General features: G+C 41.1%; 1 protein-coding gene across 1 annotated transcript in view; it reads right to left on the bottom strand.

The window, feature by feature from the left end:
- Window positions 1-1381: 1381 nt before the first annotated feature.
- The window catches only part of ITPRID1 (ITPR interacting domain containing 1), a 104946-nt gene continuing 80543 nt past the window's right edge, over window positions 1382-25784 (bottom strand). The window contains 10 exon segments of the mRNA XM_082472204.1: window positions 1382-12597; window positions 13067-13178; window positions 13949-14076; window positions 19004-19309; window positions 19311-19334; window positions 19643-19915; window positions 19919-20014; window positions 20016-20244; window positions 20246-20616; window positions 21009-21066. Of these exon segments, the coding sequence (XP_082328330.1) occupies window positions 12292-12597; window positions 13067-13178; window positions 13949-14076; window positions 19004-19309; window positions 19311-19334; window positions 19643-19915; window positions 19919-20014; window positions 20016-20244; window positions 20246-20616; window positions 21009-21066 (1903 nt within the window). The 3' untranslated portion in view covers window positions 1382-12291.

Below are 25784 nucleotides of genomic sequence, written 5' to 3'. Positions count from 1 at the left end.
CAAGTTGATCCAGGCTAAGCTTGTATATTTCCTGCCCCAGTCCTAGAATCAGCCAGTTTCCCAAGCAGTCCTATTTTCTTTTATTGGAGGGTGATGTTAGAAACTAAGGTCTAAGTGCTAGGTGTGATTGTTGCTACTGCAGTGTCCTTACTTCTTAGTCTGTTCAGCTGATAGGGCAAGAAAATATGTATATTTTCATGTACATTTGTGAGGTATATTAATTGGTAGTTTTTCTCTTGGAATAGCTTTTTAAAATTTTGACATCAGTTTATATAATCAATACATAAACATTAATAGCCTTCAATATATATAAACAAAAATAATTTTTCTCCCAAGCTGTCTTTTCTCCCAAGACATTCCTGTCTCTCCTTGGGGTGAGGTGGGAGGTTCTCTCTCTTTGAATTTCAAGTTACTTGGTTGCCCTGTGATCTCAGCTGTATGATAGATTTACAAAAATTATGATTTTTATCTAGCTTTCCTCATTGTTCATTAAGAGTGCTCCAATGTTATACAGTCTAAGAAGAAAGGGATCTCTCAAAAGTTAATCTATAATGTAGTTAGTTATTTTTGAATTCAGACATTTCATAGGAAAATGAGCCACAAGCCAGGGAATAAATTCCTCCACATCCCATTCTCTACTGCATGCACAAGACTAGAGCAGAGGTCTGCAGGATTTGGGGGAACACCAGGGTACAGGTCAAGACTGAATAATGCAGACTTGGAGGGGAGAGAGGATCCTTAGGTGATATCAACATCTGTAAATAAGATATGTGATTTCTTGAAAAAAGGTATTGCAAATTCTCATGAAGAAGGTTTGAATGAGGCTCTGTGTGAGAAAAAATCAAAGCCTGAGGGCAGGTGGGCAAGGATACCACCTGGAAGGCATCCAACGAAGGGACCTTCTAAGAAGTGCCTAACTTGTGAGGTGCTTCTCCTTTGGACTGGAAGAAAAGTCAAATTCAGCATACATGTTATAATTATTTTCCTACAAATATAATTCTCTATAGATTACTTATACTAGTAGTTCTCAACCCTGTGTACCTATTAAAATTACTTGAAGCACTTTTATAAAATGCCAGTGCCCAGGCCCCATCCTATATGAATTATATAAAAATTTTTGTGGGGACTTCCCTGGCAGTCCAGTGGTTAAGACTCTGCACTTCCACCGTAGGGGATGCGTGTTCGATCCCTGGTCAGGGAACTAAGATCCCACATGCTGAGTGGTGTGGCCAAAAAAAAAAAAATTCTGTGTTTTTTCCTAGGCAATGGCAACTTTTTGAAAATTCTTAGGTTATTTTAATAGGCCTCCAGATTTGAGAATCACTGACCTAGATGAGTTACTATAATCTGAAAATCTCATATAGGCATGGGATTCAAAAGTAAAGGAAACCTGTCCATACGAAATCCTGATTCAAAGGAGGCCCTTGGGAGGAAGTAGCTTTACAATAAGGTAATGAATTCCATGTGCTGGTGAAGCAAGCAAGGGCCTAGGGTGGAGGAGAAATCTTTAAGGTGGATTATATAATTTAGATCCAGGTTTGTGATTCTCCAACCAAGAGGCAACTCCTCTAATTTAAAAGGAGATGTAACCCTGAAGTAAGAGGAAGAACACTGTTACTTGGGTTGCATTATCCTCATTAAAGACTTGCCCTGTTGTCATAATATTTTTTTCTCAATTTCCCCGCTGTCTGGTACAAATGATGATCCCAGGCCCAGAAACCCTGCTCTTAATAGGGAATTTTTGAAAAGTATAAATAAATAACATAGACAGGTTGTTAGCTATATGTTTTTTCCTCCCCAAACCAAAAATTCCTTGACAGATTAGACTGTGTCTCATCTTTGTTTATCCAATGTTTATTAGTGTTGATATATTGATTAGTTAATTAGCTAATTAATTTTCTTGTCTATTCACTCATCAACTTCTTTTATGAACTGATATCATGCCAGGCAGTGTTTTAGGCCTGGAGATAGGATATGGAAAGGTGACAGACAAGTCTCTTCCTTATGAAGCTTACATTCTAATAAGGGAGATAGCCACTAAACAAATAAAGTAATAAAAATCCAGGTAATGAATGCCATGAAGAAAACAAAGAGGATAAGTGGATAGAGAATATACAGAGATGTGTGTAGGAAGAAGCTCTATTTTGGGTAGGGTTGTCATGGGAAACCTTTCTGTAGAGTTTGCATTTGAACAGAGATTTAAATGAGAAGGTACCAGCCATATGAATATCTGGGGAAAGTGAACTAGCAAATGCAAAGAGGGAACAGCAAGGGAAATGCCCTTGAAGTGAGAATGACCTTAATGTGTTCAGGAATTAGCAAAAAGATCCATGAAGTTGGATCATAGTGAGAGAGGCAGAGAGTGGTATGAAATGAGGTCATAAAGGTATGCAGGGCTGGGTCATGTAGAGCTTTGTAGATATTGGTAAGGAGTTAGGGATTTAATTATAAATATACCGAAAGCCACTGGAGATTGTTATGCAGAGAAGCAATTCATCTGATTTATGTTTTTAAAAGATGACTCTGGTTATTGGGTGGTAAGTGGATAACTTCAAGAAGGAATTAGATATTATTATGATGTTCCATTATGAGAATAAATGTCTTGGTTAGGTGAGGTAAATTGAGTGTTCTAAGACCCAGAATGGAAAAATATTCCATTCAACCATATCTCTTGGATACCATCATGATCTAAAAGGTCTCAATTAGTCTCTTTGAAAGGAAAAGTTCCTTTGAGAGACAATTCCTGTTGGATGATGTCCCATGTTATTGGCAAGAGTTTATAAAACATCTTTCCTTCAAACCATCTCAGACATGGTAATCCAGGAGGATTCAGGTACTGCATCTTAATTGATGTCATCATAAGCAGTTGCATCTGGTTGCTGCAGAGCCAGACACATGAGTCTGTATTCCATACCTATGGTAACTGGAACATCATTTTCTATTATGTTCTATTTTGTTCTGACAGACAAATGATTAATTAGCACAATCAGCATCTCTCCTTGAAAAGGGCCGTGGATCAGCGCGTTCCCCTCCATCATGTAATTGAATCATGGCCCACACACCTGTTTCCACTTCCTTTAAACAAACACCTGTCCAATAACCAACACAAAGCAATATTAAATCTCAACCTGCCTTGTGCATAAGTACATCTTTCAACTTGACCTAATCAATGCTGAAAGCTAGGAAAACATGGGTCTCAGAGAAGACTACTGCCTGATCCTCACATGTAATCAGAGCGTCTGCAGCTCTGGCCCCACTCATGACTACTTTGCAGAGTGATTCTGAAATCAGACCAGCCTAGGATCATACCTGGTTTTCCAGTTGTGTGACACTGAGCGATTCAGTTAACCCCTGTTAAGTCTCTATTTCCTCATCTTTAAAATGGGGTTAATGATGTTTATCACAAATGTCTGTTGTTTTTCTATATGTAAGTCATGCAAGTAAAAGGCTTAGCACAGTATTTAGCACATAGTGAGCAAGTGTTAGCATTTTTTACTATAATAAGATAATATTAAAAACAATTAGGTTGAAAAATTTCAGTTCTGGTTAAGATAGGGTAAATGCATGCCACCTTCTCTTTTCCACTGATTACAACTAAAAGTCCTGGACAGAATATATGAAGCAACTATCTGACGACTCTGAAAAGTATACAACAGCAAGTCAACTGGGGAGGAGAAAAAAGCCACAAAGAGCAACACCTATGAAGATGAGTTCCTGCTTCTTCTTTCCTCCCATACTTCCAGGCATAGATTCTAGGACTGCTTGAATCTTGAGACTGTACAACAGGTGCTAACAGAAAAAGTTGCATGAAAAGTCCTCTCTCTTGGGCCAGAGGGCTGGGAATGGGGCCCCTGGGAAAGAAAGATTTTTTTACCTCTCTAAGCCCTACTTCAGTAATGAGGTGGCATTCCCATGGCAGTGGGAATTGCAGCAGCAGTGGAGGTGGCATCATGGGTAGCAGCTACAGCAGCAGGATTTCTGCAGGCTCCTACCTCTTGCTACTTTGCCCTGAGGTAGATCCAGTTTCAGGAAGTTCATTATAGTACATGGATGATAAAACCATGGTTTTCTAGGCAGAGCCATGAAAAGGAGTCCATAGGAGTCAGAGAATGTGGGGGGGATTCATAAGGAGGAGGTAGCAGGAGAAAGGGACCCTTTAAATCTGCGTGTAACGTATTGGGCTCATCATGAGTTGTGCATGTATAGAACTTGATCATAAGCAACATAGCAAAGTCTTTGAGAACTGAACTACAGTGTAGACCACCACCCTGGTCTCAGACTGAACCTGGATGGTACATGCACAGGTAGGCTGGATAGTACAGAAAGGCTATGAAAACTGAATTGACAATAGAGATACAGCCTGCAGGTGGGTCAGGACTGTGGTCTGAACCTAACTAGGTTAACTGCCTACTAAAGAAAACAAACAAAAAATAACACGCCTCAGAAATTTTTTAACAGATCCTGTATTCTCATAGCATAATATTAAAATGTCCAGGATACAATCCAAAATTATTTGATATACAAAGCACCAGGAAAATGTTAACAATCTTCAAGGGAAAAAGTAATCAACAAATGCAAACTCCAAAATGACCCAGATGTAGGAATTATCAAATATTTAAAAACACCTTTTATAGTGAAGATTCATGCAGTAAGGGTGAACATTCTCAAAATGAACGAAAAGAAATAGAAGGTATGCCAAAGAACCAAGTGGAAACCTTTTTTAATTTTTTTTTTTTTTTTTTTGTCTGTGTTGGGTCTTCGTTTCTGTGCAAGGGCTTTCTCTAGATGTGGAGAGCGGGGGCCACTCTTCATCACGGTGCGCGGGCCTCTCACTATTGCGGCCTCTCTTGTTGCAGAGCACAGGCTCCAGACGCGCAGGCTCAGTAGTTGTGGCTCACGGGCCCAGTTGCTCCACGGCATGTGGGATCTTCCCAGACCAGGGCTCAAACCCGTGTCCCCTGCATTGGCAGGCAGATTCTCAACCACTGCACCACCAGGGAAGCCCCCAAGTGGAAACTTTTGAACTGATAGATACAATAACAGAACTAGAAAGTCCACTGGAGCACCTCAAAAGCAGAATAGAGATGAGAAAAAAAAGAACCAATGAGCTTGAAGGTCGATCAATAAAAATTATCCAATCGGGAAAACACAGAAGAAAAAAAAAATGTTTGATAAAAAAATGAATGGATCCTCAAATAACTGTGGTACAATATCATAAGTTCTTATATACTGTGATTACAGTCCAGGAAGGAGAGGAGAAATAAATTGGTACAGAAACATATGTGAAGAAATAATGGCTAAAAAATTTCCAAATTTAGTAAAGGCCATATATTTGCAGATGCAAGTTCAGCAAACTTCAAATAGAATAAACTAAAAGAAAACCTGCTCTTACTCATCATAATCAAAGGGCAAAAAACCAAAACAAAGCAAGAAATCTTGAAAAGACCATAGAAAAACAATACATTAAAAAAGGATCAATGACCCAAATGATGGCAGATTTCTCTTCAGAAACCATGGAGACAAAACAGAAAACAAAAACAATAACAAAACACCAGTGGAATAACATTTTTTAAGTGCTGAAAGAAAAATACTGTCAATGCAGATTTTCATGCCCAGTGCAAACAGCATTCAGTAATTTAGGTCTGAGATCAGGTCTGGTACTTAAAATAATTTTTTTTTCACCAAATGTTCCTACTATGTTCTAGGTATAGTTCTCAGTGCAAGTGATTCCAGAAAGATCAATACTCAGTTATGCCATCAAGAAACTTACTCTGAAGTCCAAGATAAGGTGGAAATGTGAGCAGTTAAGTGCCATGTAAACACTGGAGTTAAGGATGAAGTCCATATAAGGTACTCTGGTGACACAAAGGAGGAGGTAGTTGTTTCTATTCAGGTAAAAAGAAGGAACCAGGCATAGTTTCAAGAGGAGATTATGTTTGACTTGAATATTCAAAGGTATATCCCAATGGGTAGAGAAATTAGTGCAGTATAGTAGATACTCTATAACAGGGAGAAACATGAATACAACCTGCAGTGGTTTGTTGGTATATTTGGGCAACTTTAAGTTTTTTAGTTATTATAGCACATATACCTCTGAACACTTATTTTTCACTTTCACCAAATTTCCAACTTCCAGTTCCTACAGCACATTGATTGAGGGCTGGATCCAATTCTTCTTGCACACAGAGCAATCTGATAATACTGGGGAATTAATGCTCCAGGGGCAGCTTTCAACCAATGACTGATGGGAGTTGATGAATAAATACCCCAGCTCCCATATCCCTTGGACAGGATAACTCTGAAGCGCTGGGGTCTCAGATTTCCCCAGTGGAATTAAGTCCTGTTTGTCCACTCTTGTTAACTTGCTTGACAATACATACATTATTGATTTTCATCCATTCCCTCTCCTACTTCCCCACTTGCCTTAGTAGTGTTTTTAGGGATAACTTCTCAAACAAACTATTTGAACTTGTATCCTTGTTTCAGGATCTCACTCTGAGATAACTCAAACTAAAAGAGTTTCACAGATTAGGTTTCCAAGGAAGCAGATTCTGAAATGGAGATTTAGAATTTATTAAGAGGTACTCTTGTAATTAACATCTGTGAGATAAGAAAGCAGGATTGGACAGAGGGAGGAGTTGGGCTGTAGTTACAACAAAAGTCTCAAGTAACCCCATGGAGAGCTTTGAAGCTGGAGTGACTCTTGAGAGTTGTTCCAAGTTGAGGTGAGGGGGCTTGGCTTACATTCCTTCATATCAACCAGTCATTAGATACACGTTTAACCTTAATTACCTCCTGTAACATCCTATCTCCAAATACAGTCACACTGGGAGTTAGGGCTTCAAGATATGAATTTTGTCCCCAAAATTCATCTTATAATGTGTGTCTTTATGAAGAGAGTGTTATATGATGTAGTGCACTATGACTTTACATAGACATATGTATAAGTATGCCTCACCTTGAGCATAAGTGAAGAGAAATCCCTAAACCTTGTTTTATACAAAGCAAGGCAGTGCTCCTTAATTTATTTCAATAAGCATTTATAGAGAAGTGACTATGAGCAAGATACTGTTATCAGATGTGAAAGATACAAAAGTGAATAAGATTAAATTAGAAGTTCTTACTGTAATTTTAAATGACTTGAATATTTTACAAAAGGACACGCAAAATATTCTTGCAAACTAAAGCTTTTCAGAATGCAGACCACTCAACCAGAAGAAAGGAAACCTATTATCTTTCTAAATTTCAAAGAGCATCCCTATTTAAATAAAGAGTTTTCAGGGGAAGCAAATGTATGACTCATTGCTCTACAGTTATTCAGATTAAATGAATAGTAGAGAGTTGTTTTCTGAAACAAAATACCAGAGCATACACATAAAGTGACCAAGTGCCAGACAAATATCCTACTCTACCACTTGTATACCCAGCTCTGGAGCCTCCACTGTGGACTGAAGAAGCAGCAGAGGGGTTGGTGGAGGTTGAGGCGGTAGAGAACAGATAAGTGGTAAGACTGGGCAGGAATGAGAGTTGAACAGGGCAGGGAACATCCCCCTGTAACGCATCAATGTTATGCACTCATTAAAGCAATGGGAACTTCGCAAGATTCGACAGTTTTCAACAGTTCAAGAAAACTGTGCCAGTGGATAATAAAAAATAAAAGTAAATTTTATTTTATTCATAGGAATTGCTAACAGAGCAATGCAGTTGACAAATGCCTACCCATTTCCATAGAAGAATACAGATGGTCCAATGTAGAAACATGTAACTTTTTTTGAATGGGTAAATACTTGGCTTTTGGGAAAGAAAGTGCTGGACACCTATTATATTACTTAAGTCCTAGAAATTATATACTTATAAAATATCCCAAAATATTTATTTTAAAAAAGAAAAATACAGATGTTCTATGACTCTGGTGCACTGTCATTAGCAAATAAGCAATAATTGAATGATAATGGGAATGAAGAAAATGTAGGTGCATTTGGGAAGTAGGTGCATTTCTTTCACTTCCATTTTCCTGGTGAATGAATTCAGAGAAGGACTGGCTCTGGCTGTTAGAGTGGATTACCAACATTGGATAGCACTGAACTCTTGAAGTACCCAAATGGGAAAAGTCTTCAATTTGATTCTAATGATTAGAAATCATTCGTGACATGGAAGTCTCTTTCTTTACATAATTGGGTTGACTCAGAGAGGGAGCATCTCATACTAAACTTCTGGTCTACTAACGTTTGAAAATTAGACTATTAGAACCTGAGTCCTGGGTTAGAGAAAGGTGTTACCAATATTTTGGCTTCTGTTCACATTCTCTCATTTTCAAGAAAGACAATTTGACATCATTTCAAATAATCTACAGTCCCTACAAATTATGGCTGTTCTTTGTTGTTCAAATTAAAATTTGAAATTAGATATGCAACCCACCAGCTCACAATAAAACATTTTGAAACTTTTCTTCTCAAAAAAACTTTTATCCTTTAATCTCTGCACAAATGTCCTATTTTATGACCTCTGTTATACCACAGAAATTATTTCTCAACAAGAAGAAACAGTTATATTAGACCAGATTTTCAAGTCATCAGAATATATTCTGATTTTATTTTTTCTACTTTAGCAAAATTATTTTCTTTTGAAGAAAAGATGGTTCTGGACCTGCAGACAAAAATGCATATGTAAGGGAATATCTGTTAAACAAAATCTAATGGGATTTTGTGGAAATGTTTTCCTGTGGACTGAAAGATGGATATCCTTTTATAAATCTACATAGCCTATGCATATGCTGTGGTTCAGAGCAACCTTCAAGGTTTTATCCTTTTGTCTCCATCGTGCAACCTGGGTCTTCACTCATGCATAACGAAACCAAGGAAAATATATAACCTGAGTTTCCAAGTACTGTTTCTCAACTCAGTTTTCTCTATTCACACCTTTGGCTTTGAATATTGAAATGAAATCTGGATGGAATAAAATTAGTACAGGAAGGGACCCCTGTCCTTTGATGTAAAAGAGGTTAAATTGTTCCCTTGCCAACCTCTAAATTTGAAAATGATCAGGTGGTGATTTTTATTTTTTTTCTTCTTTTTCATTGAAATGGAATGACTCTAACCCCGAGCTGGGTTTCACAATTAAAAGGTTTTCTATGTTATTAACTTTGTACTAATATTTATTGCAATGATCTCTGATTTCAGATATGTGGTCTGGATTTTCCTGAATAAAGTCAACTTGGATAGGTTAACTTTGAAAAAAAGAGAATGCAGGATCTTGGAACTTGAAGACAGAACAATGAGATTCCCCAGAAAATCATTCAGGGACTGCAAAGGAACTCTTGCCATTATTCTTGGGCAATGGGACAAGCAGTAGTAAGCTAAGAGTTGCTAGGATGGTAGGTTCCTGAGGAGTCTTTGCGGAAGAAGTCAGCTCTTTACATGAAAGCAGCTCAGAACCTGCCTTTGACTGCAAGACTCATTTGTCATTAACGTAGTACAGTGCTTTTCAAACTTTTATATAGAATGAGATTTTTTTTAAAGGAAAATCTCTGCTAAAGCTAAATAGATAATGCAGACAGAAGCAGGGTTACTTTGGTCGATTTGGACCTATCAGTGGGCTCCACATAAGCCCCAAGGCTTGGCAGAGCCATAATGGTGAACCACTGGCAAAACATGGAATCAGAGAGTCAACTCAATCCCTTACTAGTTGTTGGAACTTAGGCAATGTATAGTCTTTTTGAGCATGTGTGTGCACATGCGTGCGTGCGGTGTGTGTATTAATTTTTGCCTCTCAGGATTGTTGTGAAGATAAGTGATAATGCACAGAAAGTGCTTAGCCCAGTACCTTGCATGTAAGTAGATATTCAAAAATTGCCACTACTCTTATCATCATCATCATCGTCATCATCATAATCATAATGAGCCATACTCTGTATGGAATTATACGGGAACCATGTTCCAGGCTTGCTCTAAAGGGCTATATATGCATTAAGCCTTGTAATGTACAGGTGATGACACTGAGGCTTAGAAAGGTTAAGTAGTTTATCCAACACAGATAGTGGAGTTGGATTTAAGCTTCTGGATTTAACTCTAGAGCTTGAGTCCTTAACCCCAGTGTACAGTTGCTTCTCATTAATAATACAGCACAGGACTCAGTGTGTACCTGTGGAGATCATTCTCTCCATCTTAGCTTTCTCCTATTCAAATGGGGAATACTTCCCTTAGCACTGAGAGGCTCAAATGAGGGAAAGTCTGTCGTGTCACACGCAAAAGACTTCTATTTTTATATGGCAACTTATATGGTCAGTTCCTTTTATGCAGTTTGATTATATGAAATAACAACCATCAAATCTTCATTTGCATCTGTTTTGTGTGGAAGCAACTCAGGTCAAAAACAGGTCTGAACTTTATCAACACTCCAAACTCCAAAATGGAACTTATTTAGCTTTAAGCTAGGTTCTCAGAAAAAAAAAAGTTTTCCATGTCTAATGAACAGTTTTGCTGTGGGCTGCTTTTGAGAATAAGAGATTGTCATACAAGTACTTGGCATGGGGCATTGTGTATCACACAGAAATAAAAAGATAGATACTGAGTGAGATGTGGAAGCAAGTCTTCCAGCTGAAACTATCTTGTGGAGAGTAGAAAATGCTGGATGGGAATTCTGGAGAGAGCTGGGAACTGGGCTTCTAGAGTGAGTGTGTATATTGAGAAAGATGGTGTGGAGAGAGAAAAAGAAGAGAACTGAGGACAGAAGAGGGATGTCCACACTCCAAGGAAGTATAATCAACAGAGGAAACTGCAGGGTGGTCTGAAGGGTGGGAGGGCTCCCATGAAGCCAAAGGGTTTCCGAAGAGCAAGGAGGATGAAGAAGGGAAATAAGCTGTGAGATGGGTTCTAGTAATGGGTAGTTTCAAAAGAAATAGCTTCTTAGTTTCCTTGCTGGAAAGTAACCACCACTGGCCCATCTTATATAAATTATGCACTTCCCTCAAGGAGTTACTTTTCCATGAAGTTTTTCTGACTGTTCCATTCTTCATGCATTCCCCCCTCCTGAGAAATCCTGTAGCACTTAGAGACCGCCCGTGCACTCAGCCCTGGTGTACACCACCCCGCATTTCACTGGCGAAGTGGGGTGGAGGGCTCACAAGCCTACCCAGCTGGATGGAAGCAACTTGACAGCTTTGCTTCTCCCTTCAGGGATTACACCAACTGCCTTCTAACGGGAGCTCCTGCACAGCTGTAAGTCCCCAGTGGTACCTTCTCCACAAGGCAGTCAGCGTGATTTTTAAATGTAAAGCAGATCACAGGACAACCCTGCTTAAAACCTACAATGGCTTTCCATCACACTTGGGAAAAACTCAGGCTCTCGGACTCCAGCCTACAATTATCCCGAAGCCCCACCTCTCAGACTTCCACTCCCCCATCACTCACCCACTCAGCAATGCTGGCTGTTTCTGTCTCAGAGCCTTTACACTTCCCATTCCTTCTGCTTTAAATGTTCTTTCCCCAGAGTTTCACATGGCTTCCCCTTCCTCGCCATTCGTGTCTCGCCCAAATAGCTTCCCTTTCGCAAGGCCGACCACTCTGATGAATGTGGTAAGCTTTTCACCCCACATCACTCTCTACAGTAGTATCACACGGTCTTCGCCATGGTGAGGAACTGACGTGATCTTATTTACTTGTTTGTTGGTGCGGTGGTTGTTTCTCACTCTTCGTCCGATGCTTTGTTGAGTAGGAGTTCTGCCTCGTTCACAGCTCTGTCTCCAGCACAAGAGGAGCTGCTGACACCTAGTGGGTGCTTCTTCAATAAGTCTGGCTTGCCGACCAGCTCAAGGCTTTTGGACAATCTGCTACCTCTGAGGCCTGGATCTTCTTTCCTCCTTCAGGCCATTCTGATACCCTGATCTAAATCAGACTCCCTGTTATTCTCTCTTTCATAAAACCCTGTTATTTCCTTCAAAGCCCTTTCACAGTTTTCAAATTCATACCTATTTATGTGTTTACATTCTGTCTCCCCCAACAGACTGTAAGTTTCAGCAGGGCAAAGACTGTACACCATATATACCTTGAGGGATATATATTATATACATCTTGGCCACTGCACCCTATGCCTGGCACATAGTAGGTGCTCACTTATTCTGTATCGAATGAGTATTAAAATATTCCTCCCAGGTTTAACCATAGAGTAGAATATTACAAAAAATAGCTGAGGAAGGATTGATACATACTTCTCCTTAGGGAAAATTTAGATATTCTTGCTCTGGCTAGAATGTGCTTTTACATTTTGTAGAAAGGTCAACAAACCTGCCCTGACCTAGAGGAAGACATCTGTATCCTTTTCTCCAATAGGACAATTTGACAGAGAGGCTGGATCTGATTCTGCCCAGGCTGGAGGAGACATCCTGGTGCTACTCCCCAAGGTGGATGGAGGAAAGGCAGCTAAATGGGTCACATTGGAGCATGGAGCCCGCTGGCCATCACTGGGAGGAAAGGCAGCCCCAGGGGCCATGGAGGGGTGGATCTTAGCACATGAAGTCTGGCCATTCTTTTCTTCGGTCCAGTTATACTGTTGCAGATTTGTGTAGTATTCAGGTGGTTCCCCTGTGAGAAGCTCAAGCTGCTAAAAGGAAAACAAGGACAAAAAGTGTGGACAAGTTCCCATATTTACACCAAGCAGCTAACTCAGACTTGTGGGAAAGGCACTGATGGGTGTGAGTTCTCTAGACTGGGCTCTGTGCGATGGCAACAGATGCTGGCAGTGACTTAGCCCATATTAGGTCAAAAGCTGTGTTTCTTGTTCTCATTCGGAAAATGGGCTACTAATACTTATCTCTTGTTTACAGGGCAGAGGAAAAGATTGGCATGAGGGTTAGGTGACCCAAGTTCTAGTCCTGAATCACCATCAGCTAGCTGTGTGGCCTTGAGCAAACCAATGTGCTTTTCTGGGCTTCAATTTCTTTATACCTAAAATGAACATGTTGGCACCTAATCTTAGAATCTGGAATGACGGTACAATCAGGTTTCTCACTTAACGCACCCCTGCTACGATGGGCAGGATCTAGTGAAACCCCACACCCCATCGCCAGTACCAATAGCATTCCTTCTCGAATTTGCTGAGCCTGGTCTCCTAGTTGAAACTCTAGCTCCTCCAACTCTTGCTGCAGGGCTTCACGTAAAGTTTGCAGTTGTTCAGCCTCCTCCCTGCAGGTAAATAATAGAAAACAACCAAATTTCACAAGCACCTCCAAGTGCAATCTTCCATTGTCCCTCTCAAAATGTAGGTCACTCCTTTGACGGGTCTTAAAAGAGAAAGTCACCATCTTTATTTGTATCAGTTGCAGGCATAGGTTTATTACGAGGGCAGGTTTCCTTTTTTCTTTTTTTTTAAACAACTCTGTTGCAGGATAATTTACATACCATAAAGTTTACCTATTCTAAGAGTACAATTCAATGATTGTTAATAAATCTGCCAAGTGTGTAACTACCACCACCATTCAATTTTGGAACACTTCCATCTCACCAATAAGAAACCTTGTGTTCCTTTATAAATTAACCCCTATTCCTACTCCCAGCCCCAGGCAATGACTAATCCACTTTTGGGACAAATACTTTTAATCTATGTGAAAATAGTGCAGATTTCCAAAACTCTAACAACCGCCAATGTTCGCATTTGCGTGAGCCCCATTCACATTGATTAAAGATATCCTGCTGGCGAGCCCCCTCTTCCCAGCAGCTGCCTATTTTCTGACCTCAAATAGCCCTGGCCTTGAAGAGTAAGTGTTGCTATCCAGCAAATGGCTCTCACAGACTCCCACTGAGAAAGTAAGAATGGGAACAAGAAAGCAAAGGGAAAGCTGGCCAATTTCTCATTAGCCCTGCTCCCTGGTGCTCATCTGTCCTGCCCTGATTACCTTTTCTTGCTCCAGGTGTGTGGGCTGGTACTTACTTTTATGGCTCCCTTAGATAATTACCTTTTCTCCTCTGACATGTCCCTGGAAAAGGGTGCCTGTTGTTCTCTAAGGTGCTGCTCAATTTCTTCTAAATGCTTCTGGAAACTCTGGCATACTGTCTTCATTGTTTCCATCTCATGGACTGTGCACTGAGAACAATTAGAAAGAGCCGAGAAGGAAGGTCTTTCTGAATCACTGCAAGAGTTCACCGTAGTGGCACCTGCCTTCCCACCCGGGCTTCCCTGTTCGCAACGCAGCCCTGCGGCTAATGTGTCAGAAAGAGAATAGGGAAAGCCCAGCCTTTGGCGTCGTCAAGCAACTAGCGGCAGTATGTGGCTGGGACAGGAGGACAGCCATTGTTGGATGGCCCTTGGCGACATTATGTCCCAGAGACAAGAAAGGCGCTCTGGAAGACTAGGGGTAGGTAGGGTGCAAGGATGTAGACAGGAGAGGAGGAGGGAAGGGCCAGAATAGTGCGAGCCTGTGCTTAGAATTGCTGAGGTTTTTTTTTGTTTTTTTGTTTTTAAAGGAATTCCTTTATTTTTATTTATTTATTTATTTATTTTTGGCTGTGTTGGGTCTTCGTTTCTGTGCGAGGGCTTTCTCTAGTTGCGGCAAGCGGGGGCCACTCTTCATCGCCGTGCGCGGGCCTCTCACTATCGCGGCCCCTCTTGTTGCGGAGCACAGGCTCCAGATGCGCAGGCTCAGTAATTGGGGCTCACGGGCCTAGTTGCTCCGCAGCATGTGGGATCCTCCCAGACCAGGGCTCGAACCCGTGTCCCCCGCATCCGCAGGCAGACTCTCAGCCACTGCGCCACCAGGGAAGCCCAGAATTGTTGAGTTTTGTTTAATCTTGTTTAACTTTGGTGCTGAGTACTGCCTCACTCTGAATCTCAACAACACTGAACACGTTTGTTCGGATGGTATGTGTTTGATTAGAGAAAGGCTGCTTAGAATCATTTTTATTAGTCTTAGCTTTGCTTAACCGCAGTCTCTGGTGGTTGAAATCTGTAGGATCAGCCTCACCAGCGAACAAGCCCATTCAGAGTGAGGTAGGCATAGATTAGGCATCCCATCCTCCACGGACTGGAATCTCAAACTGAACTCTCTGTCCTCCCAATCCTGCTTCCCATTGTTCCTGATGTGAATCATTCTTTAAATCTTACTTTCTCTGTACGACAATGCTGTTGCCTTGGTTTCCTTATTTAAATATCTTCTTGCAGCCACCAAGCCTGGTCTATTTGTCAGGCACTCTGCTGGTTTGCTGAGTTCTTACCAGCTATCCTCTTTGTTTTCTAGCCCTGGTTGGATCATGCTTTGAATAGATCCATGATCCAGAACCCCAGAATCTCTACCCATCTGACTTTGAGTGATATTAATGCTAGCTGGACCCTAATGCTAGATCTACCGGGTCCTCCATTTTAAACCCCTCCCTGATGAGTGTGTAGTGTCTGGTCGTTGCCTACTCACTATCTCTCCCTCCTGTATTCATAATAACAGAATTCTAATATCTTAGGGGCACTGAGCATCTAACTAAAACCCTACATTTCCCAGTATCCCTTGCTGATAGGATGGCAATGAGATGGAAGTGGAGATGGTGGAGTGGGGCTTCTGGGAAACGCTTTAAAGGAAAAATTTCAATGGCAGGCCACTTTTAACCTTTTTTTCTTCTTCCTCATTCAGTGGAGACCAATCTTTCAGCTAAGTTAATTCCTCCCACCCCTTTTTCTAGGAAGTCCCAGATTTCTTACCTTTCACCCCCAAACCACATGGCCATGCTCTTAGCAACCAGATGGCTATTTTTACTGGTATTGTCATAATGGAAATACTGTCCTAAGAGTGATATTTTGATATTGAAACTCTCCATCATTTTGCTTCGAGAGTTCGGTTTTGATGCTATCCTCATTTTTATACATGAACAACATTTTACAGAGCAAAACTCTCCAATTATTGTTGCTTCGGTGTAAGTGCATTTGAACCAGTTAGAAGTGTATTTGAAGGTTATTGATGTCGGCAAGAGTGCTTGAAAGGTGACTACAGTTATGGTTCTTAAAACTAGGAAAGATCATACAGACCATGGAGGACTTCTTTTTATAGATAAGTGTTCTGACACAAATAGTTAACTAACTTGTCGGAGATCAAAACATGGTAGATTTCAAACCCAGTTCTCCTGATTCATTTCTTTTCTTCTCAAGATCTAGCTGAGTCACAGCGGGGAATACAGTGCAGCTAGTCATACGTAGAAGTTATTTATCCCTAAGGAATGAGCCGATTGGTCTTAGTAGATTCTTACAAGGTGACCAAGTTCTAGGGACAGTGAGGGCAGGGCCATGAAAATATGGTGCTCAAGTAGGCTGAACATTATGAACATTGAATTTTATGCTTCATCTAGATATTTTGGGGTAACCCTTTGTGATTGGAAGGCATGGGGGCTGGGATTTAGGAATAACTGACGGTGTATAGCTCCCTGTGAAGGGAGCGATGTGGAAGATTCTGATATGCTGCCATCTCCCGGTCATTTGGAAACACTGAAACTATCAATACATTTCTGCTTTAGAACAGATACAGAAGTTTCAGAAAAAAGGAAACCTTAGGCAAGCAAACAAAAAAAGAGACTGTTCTGAACTCTTTTTTTTCCAATATAAGGGCTAGGTTATAACTCAAATACAATGCAAGGTCTACTCTACTGACCCAACCTGGGCCTTAAAACAAACTTTATCTTCAACAGTAAGAGCAACAATATTGACCCTTCACTTTTGAATTGGCTCATATTACTTTTTAAAATCTGTATGATTTTCTTTTTCTTTAAATCTAAATCATAAACATTATGGATGGATCTTCTAATATCCAAAACTCTTATTTCATATACAGCCCATTTTCTTTTCTGGAAAGATTTTATTTCGAATTAACAAATTATTGTGAAGAAATCACTTATAAGAAATTAATCGTATCAGCAAACCATTATCATAGATAACCCACGAGAACACACCCTCTCTGTGACTTTCTTCTGAAGTTTAAACACAGTTTTGTTTTTTATACTTTATTATTTTAAACAAAATATAAAACCAAATATGGTTTAATTTATATTTCCTTATAAAATTTATCTTAAAAATGTAAATTAGAAAAATAATATTTTTTCAGGATATGTTAGATCTATAATCTGGTTTTCATCATGGAAATCGGAGTACCTAACTGTAGGATTTAATATTTTTCCCCTTATAGCCTCTTAAAATGTCACCTTCTCCAGCTGTCTTTCATCCCTAACATTTTCCTACATGAACTATATATATGGTCAAGTAAATGTTTATTCCCTTAGAGCTGAGTTTTTCAACTTTGCCATTGTTGACATTTTAGGTCAGATAATGCTTTGTTGTGAGGGGATGTCCTATGTATTGTAGGATGTTTAGCACCATCTCTGACCTCCACCCACTAAATGCCAGTAGCACCTACCCCAGTTATGACAACCGAACATGTCTCCAAACATTGCGAAATGTCGCCATGGGTGGGGTAAAATTATCCCCAGTTGAAAACCACTGCATTTACAATCTCTCAACTAACATCAATGATGATGATGACTCCTACTATTCTCCAGGATTTGAACCCCGGTCTTTTTACTCCAAAGGACCCCAGCTATACATTAGCTTTTGTTCTTTTCTCCCACTGAAACTTAGCATAATATTATACCTAGAATTGATCTCAACACCTTCTTTTACTAAGTTCAACCCTTATTTTATCTTTCGTATAATCGCTTTCTATATTTATATTACGTTTGTATAGATTTCTATATCTTGAAGGACCATGTAGTAATTTGCCTTATCTTTCAAATAATCACTTTCTCATGTTACTATTACACTTACATAGATTTAGATATTTTAAAGTTGGACACATCTTTGGAGTGGATTGTCCAAGAATTTGGTGCCAGCTAAGTTTGAATGTGACTCTGGACTTAGGAGTTGTGGGAAGTTGGAAAATTAAACTCTCTCAATTCTTGCTTCCTCGTCTGTAAAAGAGGGAGGACTTGGCACATTTATGGCATGGATGAAAATGGGGGTTATTTGGCACAGCATAAATAAAGTGCTTGGTATAGCACTCAGTAAATATTTGTGGAATTAACAGAATGGGAAGGTAACACAGAAGGCACCAAATAGGCACCCAGGAAATTACAGTTGCCCTTGATTCTCCTTTGAACAGCTATAGTCCTACGTTATATGTGCTACCTTGTTTTCCCACCCTGTCTATACATGTAGTTTCATGTTTGATACTCTTAATTTTTAAATCAATGGCTAGCCTTGACAGCCTAGATTATTTCTGACCTTGAGAATTGCTGAAGAGGGTTCATTGGAAGGACTCACTAAATGCTTGTGTATTTACCAGGAGCTGAACAGGGTTGGGGGTCCTTCAGTTCTCAGTAACCTCAATGTACACTTTTAAACAAGCTTAGCAAAGGAAGACCAAATGTTCCTCTATTTGACATGAGAAGTTCTATATTTAAGACCTGAACAATAATAAAATAGTAACAAAAATCAGTAAACACACAATTAGCATTTTCTAGGGCTTTCTATGTGCCGGGCACTGTGCGAGTGTCTGAGTGTGCTGAGTGCCTTGCAAGTTTTCTCTCATTTAATCTGAAAACAATGCTGCATCGATGACATGAATAGTCTCCCTATTTTACAAAACAGGAACTAGGCTCAGAGAGATGAAATGGCTTGTGTGAGATTATACAGCTAAGTGAATATCAGACAGAATTTTCAGTTAGACTGAACTGAAGAGGAGGTACAGATGCATTGATGCTTAGAACCTTACATATGAACGTACTGTTCTATACCCCTCTGTAAAATGGGGGTGGATACTAAAATTTGCCTTCCTTCCTTCATAAGGTGATCAGAAGTATCAAATAAGAAGAAATTTGTGAGAATATATTGTAAATAATAAAGCAGTCTACAAATATTAGTCATGATTTGAAATGGAAAGGTATGTCCCGAGAGCTCACATTCGGAAGGGAAGGCTGAACTTTATCCCTGAGGTGTTTATTGTTGCTGCATCTGCTTCCCCATCTTTGCAGAGGTAAATACTGACAGAACACAGCTCCCTCACTGTGGAGTCCTGAAGGACTTTCAAAGTCTTCAGGAACTGGGCTTCCAGATGGTTACGTGAGCATGAGCAGTGCCTACAGGCTGAAGACACAGAGCTGGGCCTTTGCCTCGCCACGTGGCAGGGGAGATGGCGGTGACAGCAGCCACCATGGTGGGCAGGCACAGCTTGGCAGGTGCCCCCTGGGTAGAGACCAGGGAAACATGTGTCTGCAGAGGCAGATATGGTGAGGGGCTGGGCCTTGTTACTCGGAGCTGAACAGCAATGCCAGGGCCTAGGCTCACATGTGTTAAGTCTGAACAGAAACATCATTGAACTGTCTTTTTTTTTTTTTTTAATTAATTAATTTATTTATGGCTGTGGTGGGTCTTCGTTTCTGTGCAAGGGCTTCTCTAGTTGCGGTGAGCGGGGGCCACGCTTCATCGTGGTGCGCGGGCCTCTCACTATCGCGGCCTCTCCTGTTGCGGAGCACAGGCTCTAGACGCGCAGGCTCAGTAGTTGTGGCTCACGGGCCTAGCTGCTCCGCGGCATGTGGGATCTTCCCAGACCAGGGCTCGAACCCGTGTCCCCTGCATTGGCAGGCAGATTCTCAACCACTGCGCCACCAGGGAAGCCCTCATTGAACTGTCTTGCTTCTGTTCCCAGTCCTGGTTCTGCCGTGGTAACAGGGTCACACGTAGTGCATTCTGAAGTTGCTTCTCTAGAATCCGTTCCCAAGACCACAGCACTCTGAGCAGCTGTTGCCAGTTTGGAGAACATCTGGATTGTCACGGACTTGGAGCTAATAGCGTTTACCTCAGCATCTGGAGGAAGGTTTCCCATCTCAGATTCTGCCCTAGGTGGTATTTGACCCAAAGCACTACACCTTGGCCTCACTTGGGGAGTATCGCCAGCCACTTAATCTAGATGGGGAATAGACTTTCCAGATGTTTGGACAAGGTCGCCTGTGTAGGGCATGGCTTCACTGGGCTTGGGGACATGCTGTGAGACACTTTTTTTGCATCAGTAAGGCGTTGTTAATATCAGGACAGAGTTTACCGCCTTCTGTTCCTCTTGGGGCCTCCGAGTCAACATGAAAGGACTTGTCTTGAGCACAATCAATTCCAGGTGACCTCTGAGACTCACACTGGTGGCTTTGCACATATACTGCCCCAGCTCGCTCAGGCCTCAGGAACCCATCCTTCACTTCTGTGATGTGCATCACCATGAGACCCAGAGGGCAATCATTTGGAGGTAACCGTGCCTACAGTGGCCTCATTTTCAGTCTGGGGCACAGGCGGATGCTGCCACAGATGGCTGTTTTTCCTTGGGGGTTCTCCCCTAGGGGTGGTCTTATCAAGGGCCAGATCTTGGGTCAACAGCTCTGGGGGCCTGTCCATGGCCTCAGACTGAGACTCTTTCTCTACCACAGAGGTTGAGGCTTTTTCTTCGAAGACACTCCAGTCTTGACTTGAAAAAGATGTCCTCACTATGCTCTTGGAATCAGACTCCTGTGACTCTTGCTGACAGTCCTGGGATGACTGTAAGCTGTGGCTCTGATTCCTTGGCTTTCTATATCCATTCTCAGCAGGACTCTGGTAGCTTGACAAGCAGGGTATCTGTGGGAGAAATGGGAATAAAGGCAAATGGGTCAGAAAGGTGGGGGAGGTACTAGGTTTAAGAAATGCTGTGTCTTCCTTTTTTTTATCATTATCATTGACTTAGGAATCAGGAGACAAGGGTTACAATCTCAGGTTTGTGTAAGTTTACTACTTTACCTGGGACCTTCTTCCTACGAGACTCAGTTTCCTTCCTTAGAAAAATCAAAAGAAAATAAAAAGGAAACAAACACTAAGCTTTCTGTACTTGTCCACTATGACTCCATTGTCCCCCATCTCTTGGGTGCCTATGGCGTGTCTTCTAAGCATTGGTTGCACTTTCCAACTGTGGTGACGCACTTTCATCTTATCTTTCCTTCTGTTCCTATTCCGATCCTCAAGGGGCCCTCTACCTGCAGGGGTGGTGGTTCCTCCAGGAACCTGCTGCTGTCAGCCTGGCAGCTGTTTGCTCTGTCGCCATGGCACCTGCAGAAAGATAAAGAGGCCTGGGGTCAGTAAAGTGAAAACAGACCGCCAGCAGGACTGGGGTCAAACACTCTCTGTGTCTGACACACTACAGATCCTCAGTAGATGTCCACTGTGTGGAAGTATAAGTGAATAAGGGAATTTCAAGGATTTTTTTCTCAGTTATCAGAGGGTCCATGTAAAATTGAGTCACTGGTTTCCTGTTACAAGGAGTAAAACATGAAACAAAGGAAGAGGAATTAACATCTCTTACAACTAAATAACAATCTGATTGTGAGATGCATCGTCACTAAGGGGAAGAAAATCCAGAAGGAAATGCATATGCCTTAAATGCCACACTGAAAAAACAATAAACACCACAATTTATATATCTGTGTATATGTATTGCAATGGACAGAATGTTATAGTCCCCTTCCACCATGCTATGTAAACATTAGGAGACCCAAAGATTCAACAGAAGGGTTGAAACTTGCTGAAGATGGACGAAACAGACTTTGCAACCTCTCACTTTTTCTATATTTGTTTTGGTGCAAGATTTGTGCCACAAGCTGTGAAGGACTCCCAGTACATCATTATTCTTTAAAATTTCCAGATAATGTCTAAGCAATTACTATTCTGGAATATAAGCTTCATATAAAACGGTTGCTCTTCCCTTTCTTATAACTCTGGAATGAAATTATACATTAGAGCACTAGAACAAAATTATAGGTTAAAGCCCATTCATTCGTATGCTGGTAGGTTCAAGTCAATCTGGTCCAAATGAAAATAAACAACCACAAACATAAAGGGTCCCTAAAAAGTAGAGAGAGTGATTTCCTCTAAAAGGGATATAGTTATTATAACTGTTACCTTTAGTTAACTGTACTTTGTAAAGCACAAAAAACCAAAAACAAACAAAAATAACCTCTGAAACTCATTTAACTGAATTTGTGAAGAAACCAGATTGTGACAACTTCTCTTTGATGGTGAGATCAAATGGTGGAATTGGGCATATTTCTCTCCGGAGTAGAGCCTTATTTGTCTTGTGTTTTAGAAGCCAAATACATGTATCTGAATCATTTTGAGCAAGTCACCAAGAAAATGTGGTCCAATTTACAGTTGGTTTAGTTTCTTCCGGAGGCTAAAAATCTTTCCTGCCTATAAACCACCTTTTTGACAACTCGATAATAAACTCTCAAAATTGGGTTTGCAAATTCTTTTTTTAAAAAAATTAATTAATTAATTAATTAATTTTGGGCTGCGTTGGGTCTTCGTTGCTGTGCGCAGGGTTTCTCTAGTTGCGGTGAGCAGGGGCTACTTTTCTTTGCGGTGCGCAGACTTATTGTGGTGGCTTCTCTTGTTTTGGAGCACGGGCTCTAGAGCGCAGGCTCAGTTGTTGTGGCACATGGGCTTAGTTGCTCTGTGGTATGTGGGATCTTCCCAGACCAGGGCTCGAATCCGTGTCCCCTGCATTGGCAGGCGAATTCTTAATCACTGCGCCACCAGGGAAGTCCCGGGTTTGCAAATTCTGACCATTCTCTTAGGGTTGTAGGAATTACATGATACAAAGGATGAGAAATCGCCTAGTCCAGGATGGCTATGATAGATGATTAAGCAAATAGACAAATACAAATGTGCATCGTTTAGCACTCCCACACCCTCACACCTAATATGTAATATGAAGGTTGGCATGACTTAGGGGAAGATGATATGGCCTCTGGCAAGAGTAATGGACTTAGTACCTGCACCCCCAGGCCAACCCACCCCAGTTCCTGAAACTATCAAGGCCAAGACAGGTAGAACTTCAGAAGCCTCATCACCTCCAATAGGATTTTGTCTCTGCACTTAATATGCACAAGGAGCCATAGCTCTTCCTTACTCCACTAGATTGGGGCCTTGACTTACCCCGACCAGTCCCTTTCCCCTAGCTAGATCTTATTATTCAAACCCTTGCCTACTGGGTGGATCCTGTACCAGACCACCACGAATCCCCTCGTGAGTTTGTCCTGCCCCTTAGACTGCTGATTCCCCGACTCTGCCACTCCCGTAGCTCGGGGGGTTAATCTCTCTATAATGTATGCTACTAAGATCCAGTTTGCTCCCATAGCTGAGTCATCTAGAAAATCTGGGGCCAAGTCTGCTGGGTTAAGATTCTGACTCTCCTACTTACTAGTTGTGTGGTCTTGGGCATGCCACTTACACTCTCTGAGTCTGTTTCCTCATGGGGAAAAGAATAAATATGCTGATGATGTTGTTTGCGGGGTTGCGAAGAGGATAATATCCAATAATATATACGTGAAGAATTTATGTACATGGAAAAGATGATGTAATTATATATACATTTTTACTGCAGAACATCATCTTAATATTATATCATCTATCAGAATTCAATCATTACTAATGTTATTAAATATCATTAATGAGTGTCATTATTAATATTAATATTTATTAGAAATTACCTTTTCCAGCACAGGACTGTCCTCACAGAGTTAAGATTTTACCCTCCCAATTAGGTAGACCCTGCCCTGGGAAGGTTTGCTTCGCCATCTCAAGGGTGTGAAACATTTCTGCCTGGGAGGAGAGCGATGCTGCAGGCACTTTGTCCAAATAGTCACCAGGTGGCAGCATTACACCAACCACAGCACAGAGGAGTCAGGGCCCTGACAAGAGTCTCTGGAATGGCTTAAAGCAGTAAGAGAAGTCAACCTGAAGTGTTGCTTTTCTGAGCTGAGTTAGTGGTAAAAGCTCTGACTCCTAAGTGGGAAATTTTTACTTAATGTAGTCTGAGTTCCTAGAGGCTCAGGAAAAAAAAAAAGCGTGTGGAATTGAAACATAAATGAGGGGAGGGAGAAAAAGAAAAGGAATCTTTAAGGGTGTGATGTATGCTGGAGTTGTGCAGAACAAAAGAAATGGTTCAACCTTAGGCTGTTTGGGGTTCCCATCTTCACTGAGCTATTCTACTCTACCTCTTTGCCAAGTTCTTCTCTCTTCCATCCTCCAATGGCAGAAAATTCTGTGACAGCTCCGTGGTGAAGTTACATCTCAGGGGCAAATTATCTTCGAATTGGACTGGACATTACAGATTATGCAAACTCAAATGCCTTCAGGAGCTGGGCAGGTCGCATAGATATGTGAAGCAAGAAGATTCAAGACAGTAGGGAGCCGTGTAAATAGTTTGGCCTCCAGAGTGTGTGTTCCCCCCAAAGGCATTTAAAAAAATTCATTTGTAGAACAAACAAAACCTCTCTATGGGTCAGTCAGTCCCCCATGTTGTAAGCCTGCCTGGTGCATCCTACCATCCAGGGCAGGAGTACCTTCCAGAACATTCCTTATAGATGGTCATCTAGCTGGTGCTTGCCCACTTGTGGTGACAGAGACCTACTCTTGTGTACTCAGAGGGTATCATACTTTTTAGAAAATGCCTTTTTATATTGAGCCAAACCTACTTTAGCACTTTCCATCTGTTGCTCATAGCTCACTCCGTGGAGTAATACTGGACGTGTCTAACCCATTTTCCTCCGGACAGCTCTCTTGTACTCTCCAGGCCTTTTCTCCTCACCTTAAATCTCCCCAGATCCCCTTAAATCAGCCCTCAGAGGGCAGGGTCTCCAGGCCATTTGTGTTTTGTATTTTGGAATAAGCACTTACTTAATGTTTGCTGTAAAACTGGGTGCCCAGAATTAGATTCCGTGATTGAGACATGGTCTTACCAGCAAGGAGTGGAGCAGGGCGCCCTTTTTCCTTCTTCTTGATATTTCTCTTCTGTACACACAGTCTAAGGTTAGTCTAGTCAGAAGCTGTGTTTGCAGTGTTGGGTTGTACTGAGATCAGTCTCTATTTTGTATTCTCACAAAATTGACCTAGCTAGTTTGGGACCATGTTTTCATCCAGTCAAGGATGATTTTGACCTTCATTCTGAAAGCTATTTGTGTCATCTATGGCTTTGAAACACATTCTTGCTGTGGGCCAAGTCACAGTTAATATTCTGAAGAGAACAGGCCATGAGACAGAGCCGGGCAGGTTGCTCTACTGCAAACCCCCATTCTTCCACTTGACGCATGTTCACTGGCCCTGCAGGGCCCTGCACTGCTCCAGAAACTCCATGGACACAGCAACAAAAGCACCTGGCCTCACACAGCTTATATTTTATCTTGACTGAATTCTAGAACTCAAGAAAGGCTGACAATATTCGTGATTGTGGCAGGTACACCTGAAGAGATTTAATTTTTTCTTCTATGCCAGCAGGCTGGAAGCAGAGGAGCTTCTATTCCATAAAGATTTCTACATAAGGAGTTGATAACTTCCATTAGCACCCTGCTGACATTTTTGTTTCAATCTCTTTCTTACAACCTGGAAATCCTTACTTTTCCTTTTTCCTTTTTCCTCCTACTCCCCTCCCTCTCCCTCACCTCCTCCCTCTTTTTTTTGTTTTTTGCTCCAGGTTTAGCAATTTCTCCTTTGTTCTTTAGTCAGAATAATCTTCCTTCATCATTACAAAAAAAAAATAGCTGCTTCTCTAAAATCAGCTTCTTTTTGGCTTAATACCATTAGTTATTTTTTAGCATTGGAGAAGTAATACATAGCAGTGAAAAAAATTTGGAAAGTGAAAAAACATAAAAAAGAAAATAAAAATTACATATAATCTAACCATACAGGAAAGTTACTATAATATATATCTACTTCAATCCAGTACATTTTCTTTGTGCACATGTATATGTATGTTT

This window comes from Balaenoptera physalus (assembly GCF_965194825.1).
Source record: "Balaenoptera physalus genome assembly, chromosome: 8".
In the NCBI taxonomy this organism is placed as follows: domain Eukaryota; kingdom Metazoa; phylum Chordata; class Mammalia; order Artiodactyla; family Balaenopteridae; genus Balaenoptera; species Balaenoptera physalus.
This window is presented reverse-complemented; position numbering and strand designations above follow the sequence as displayed.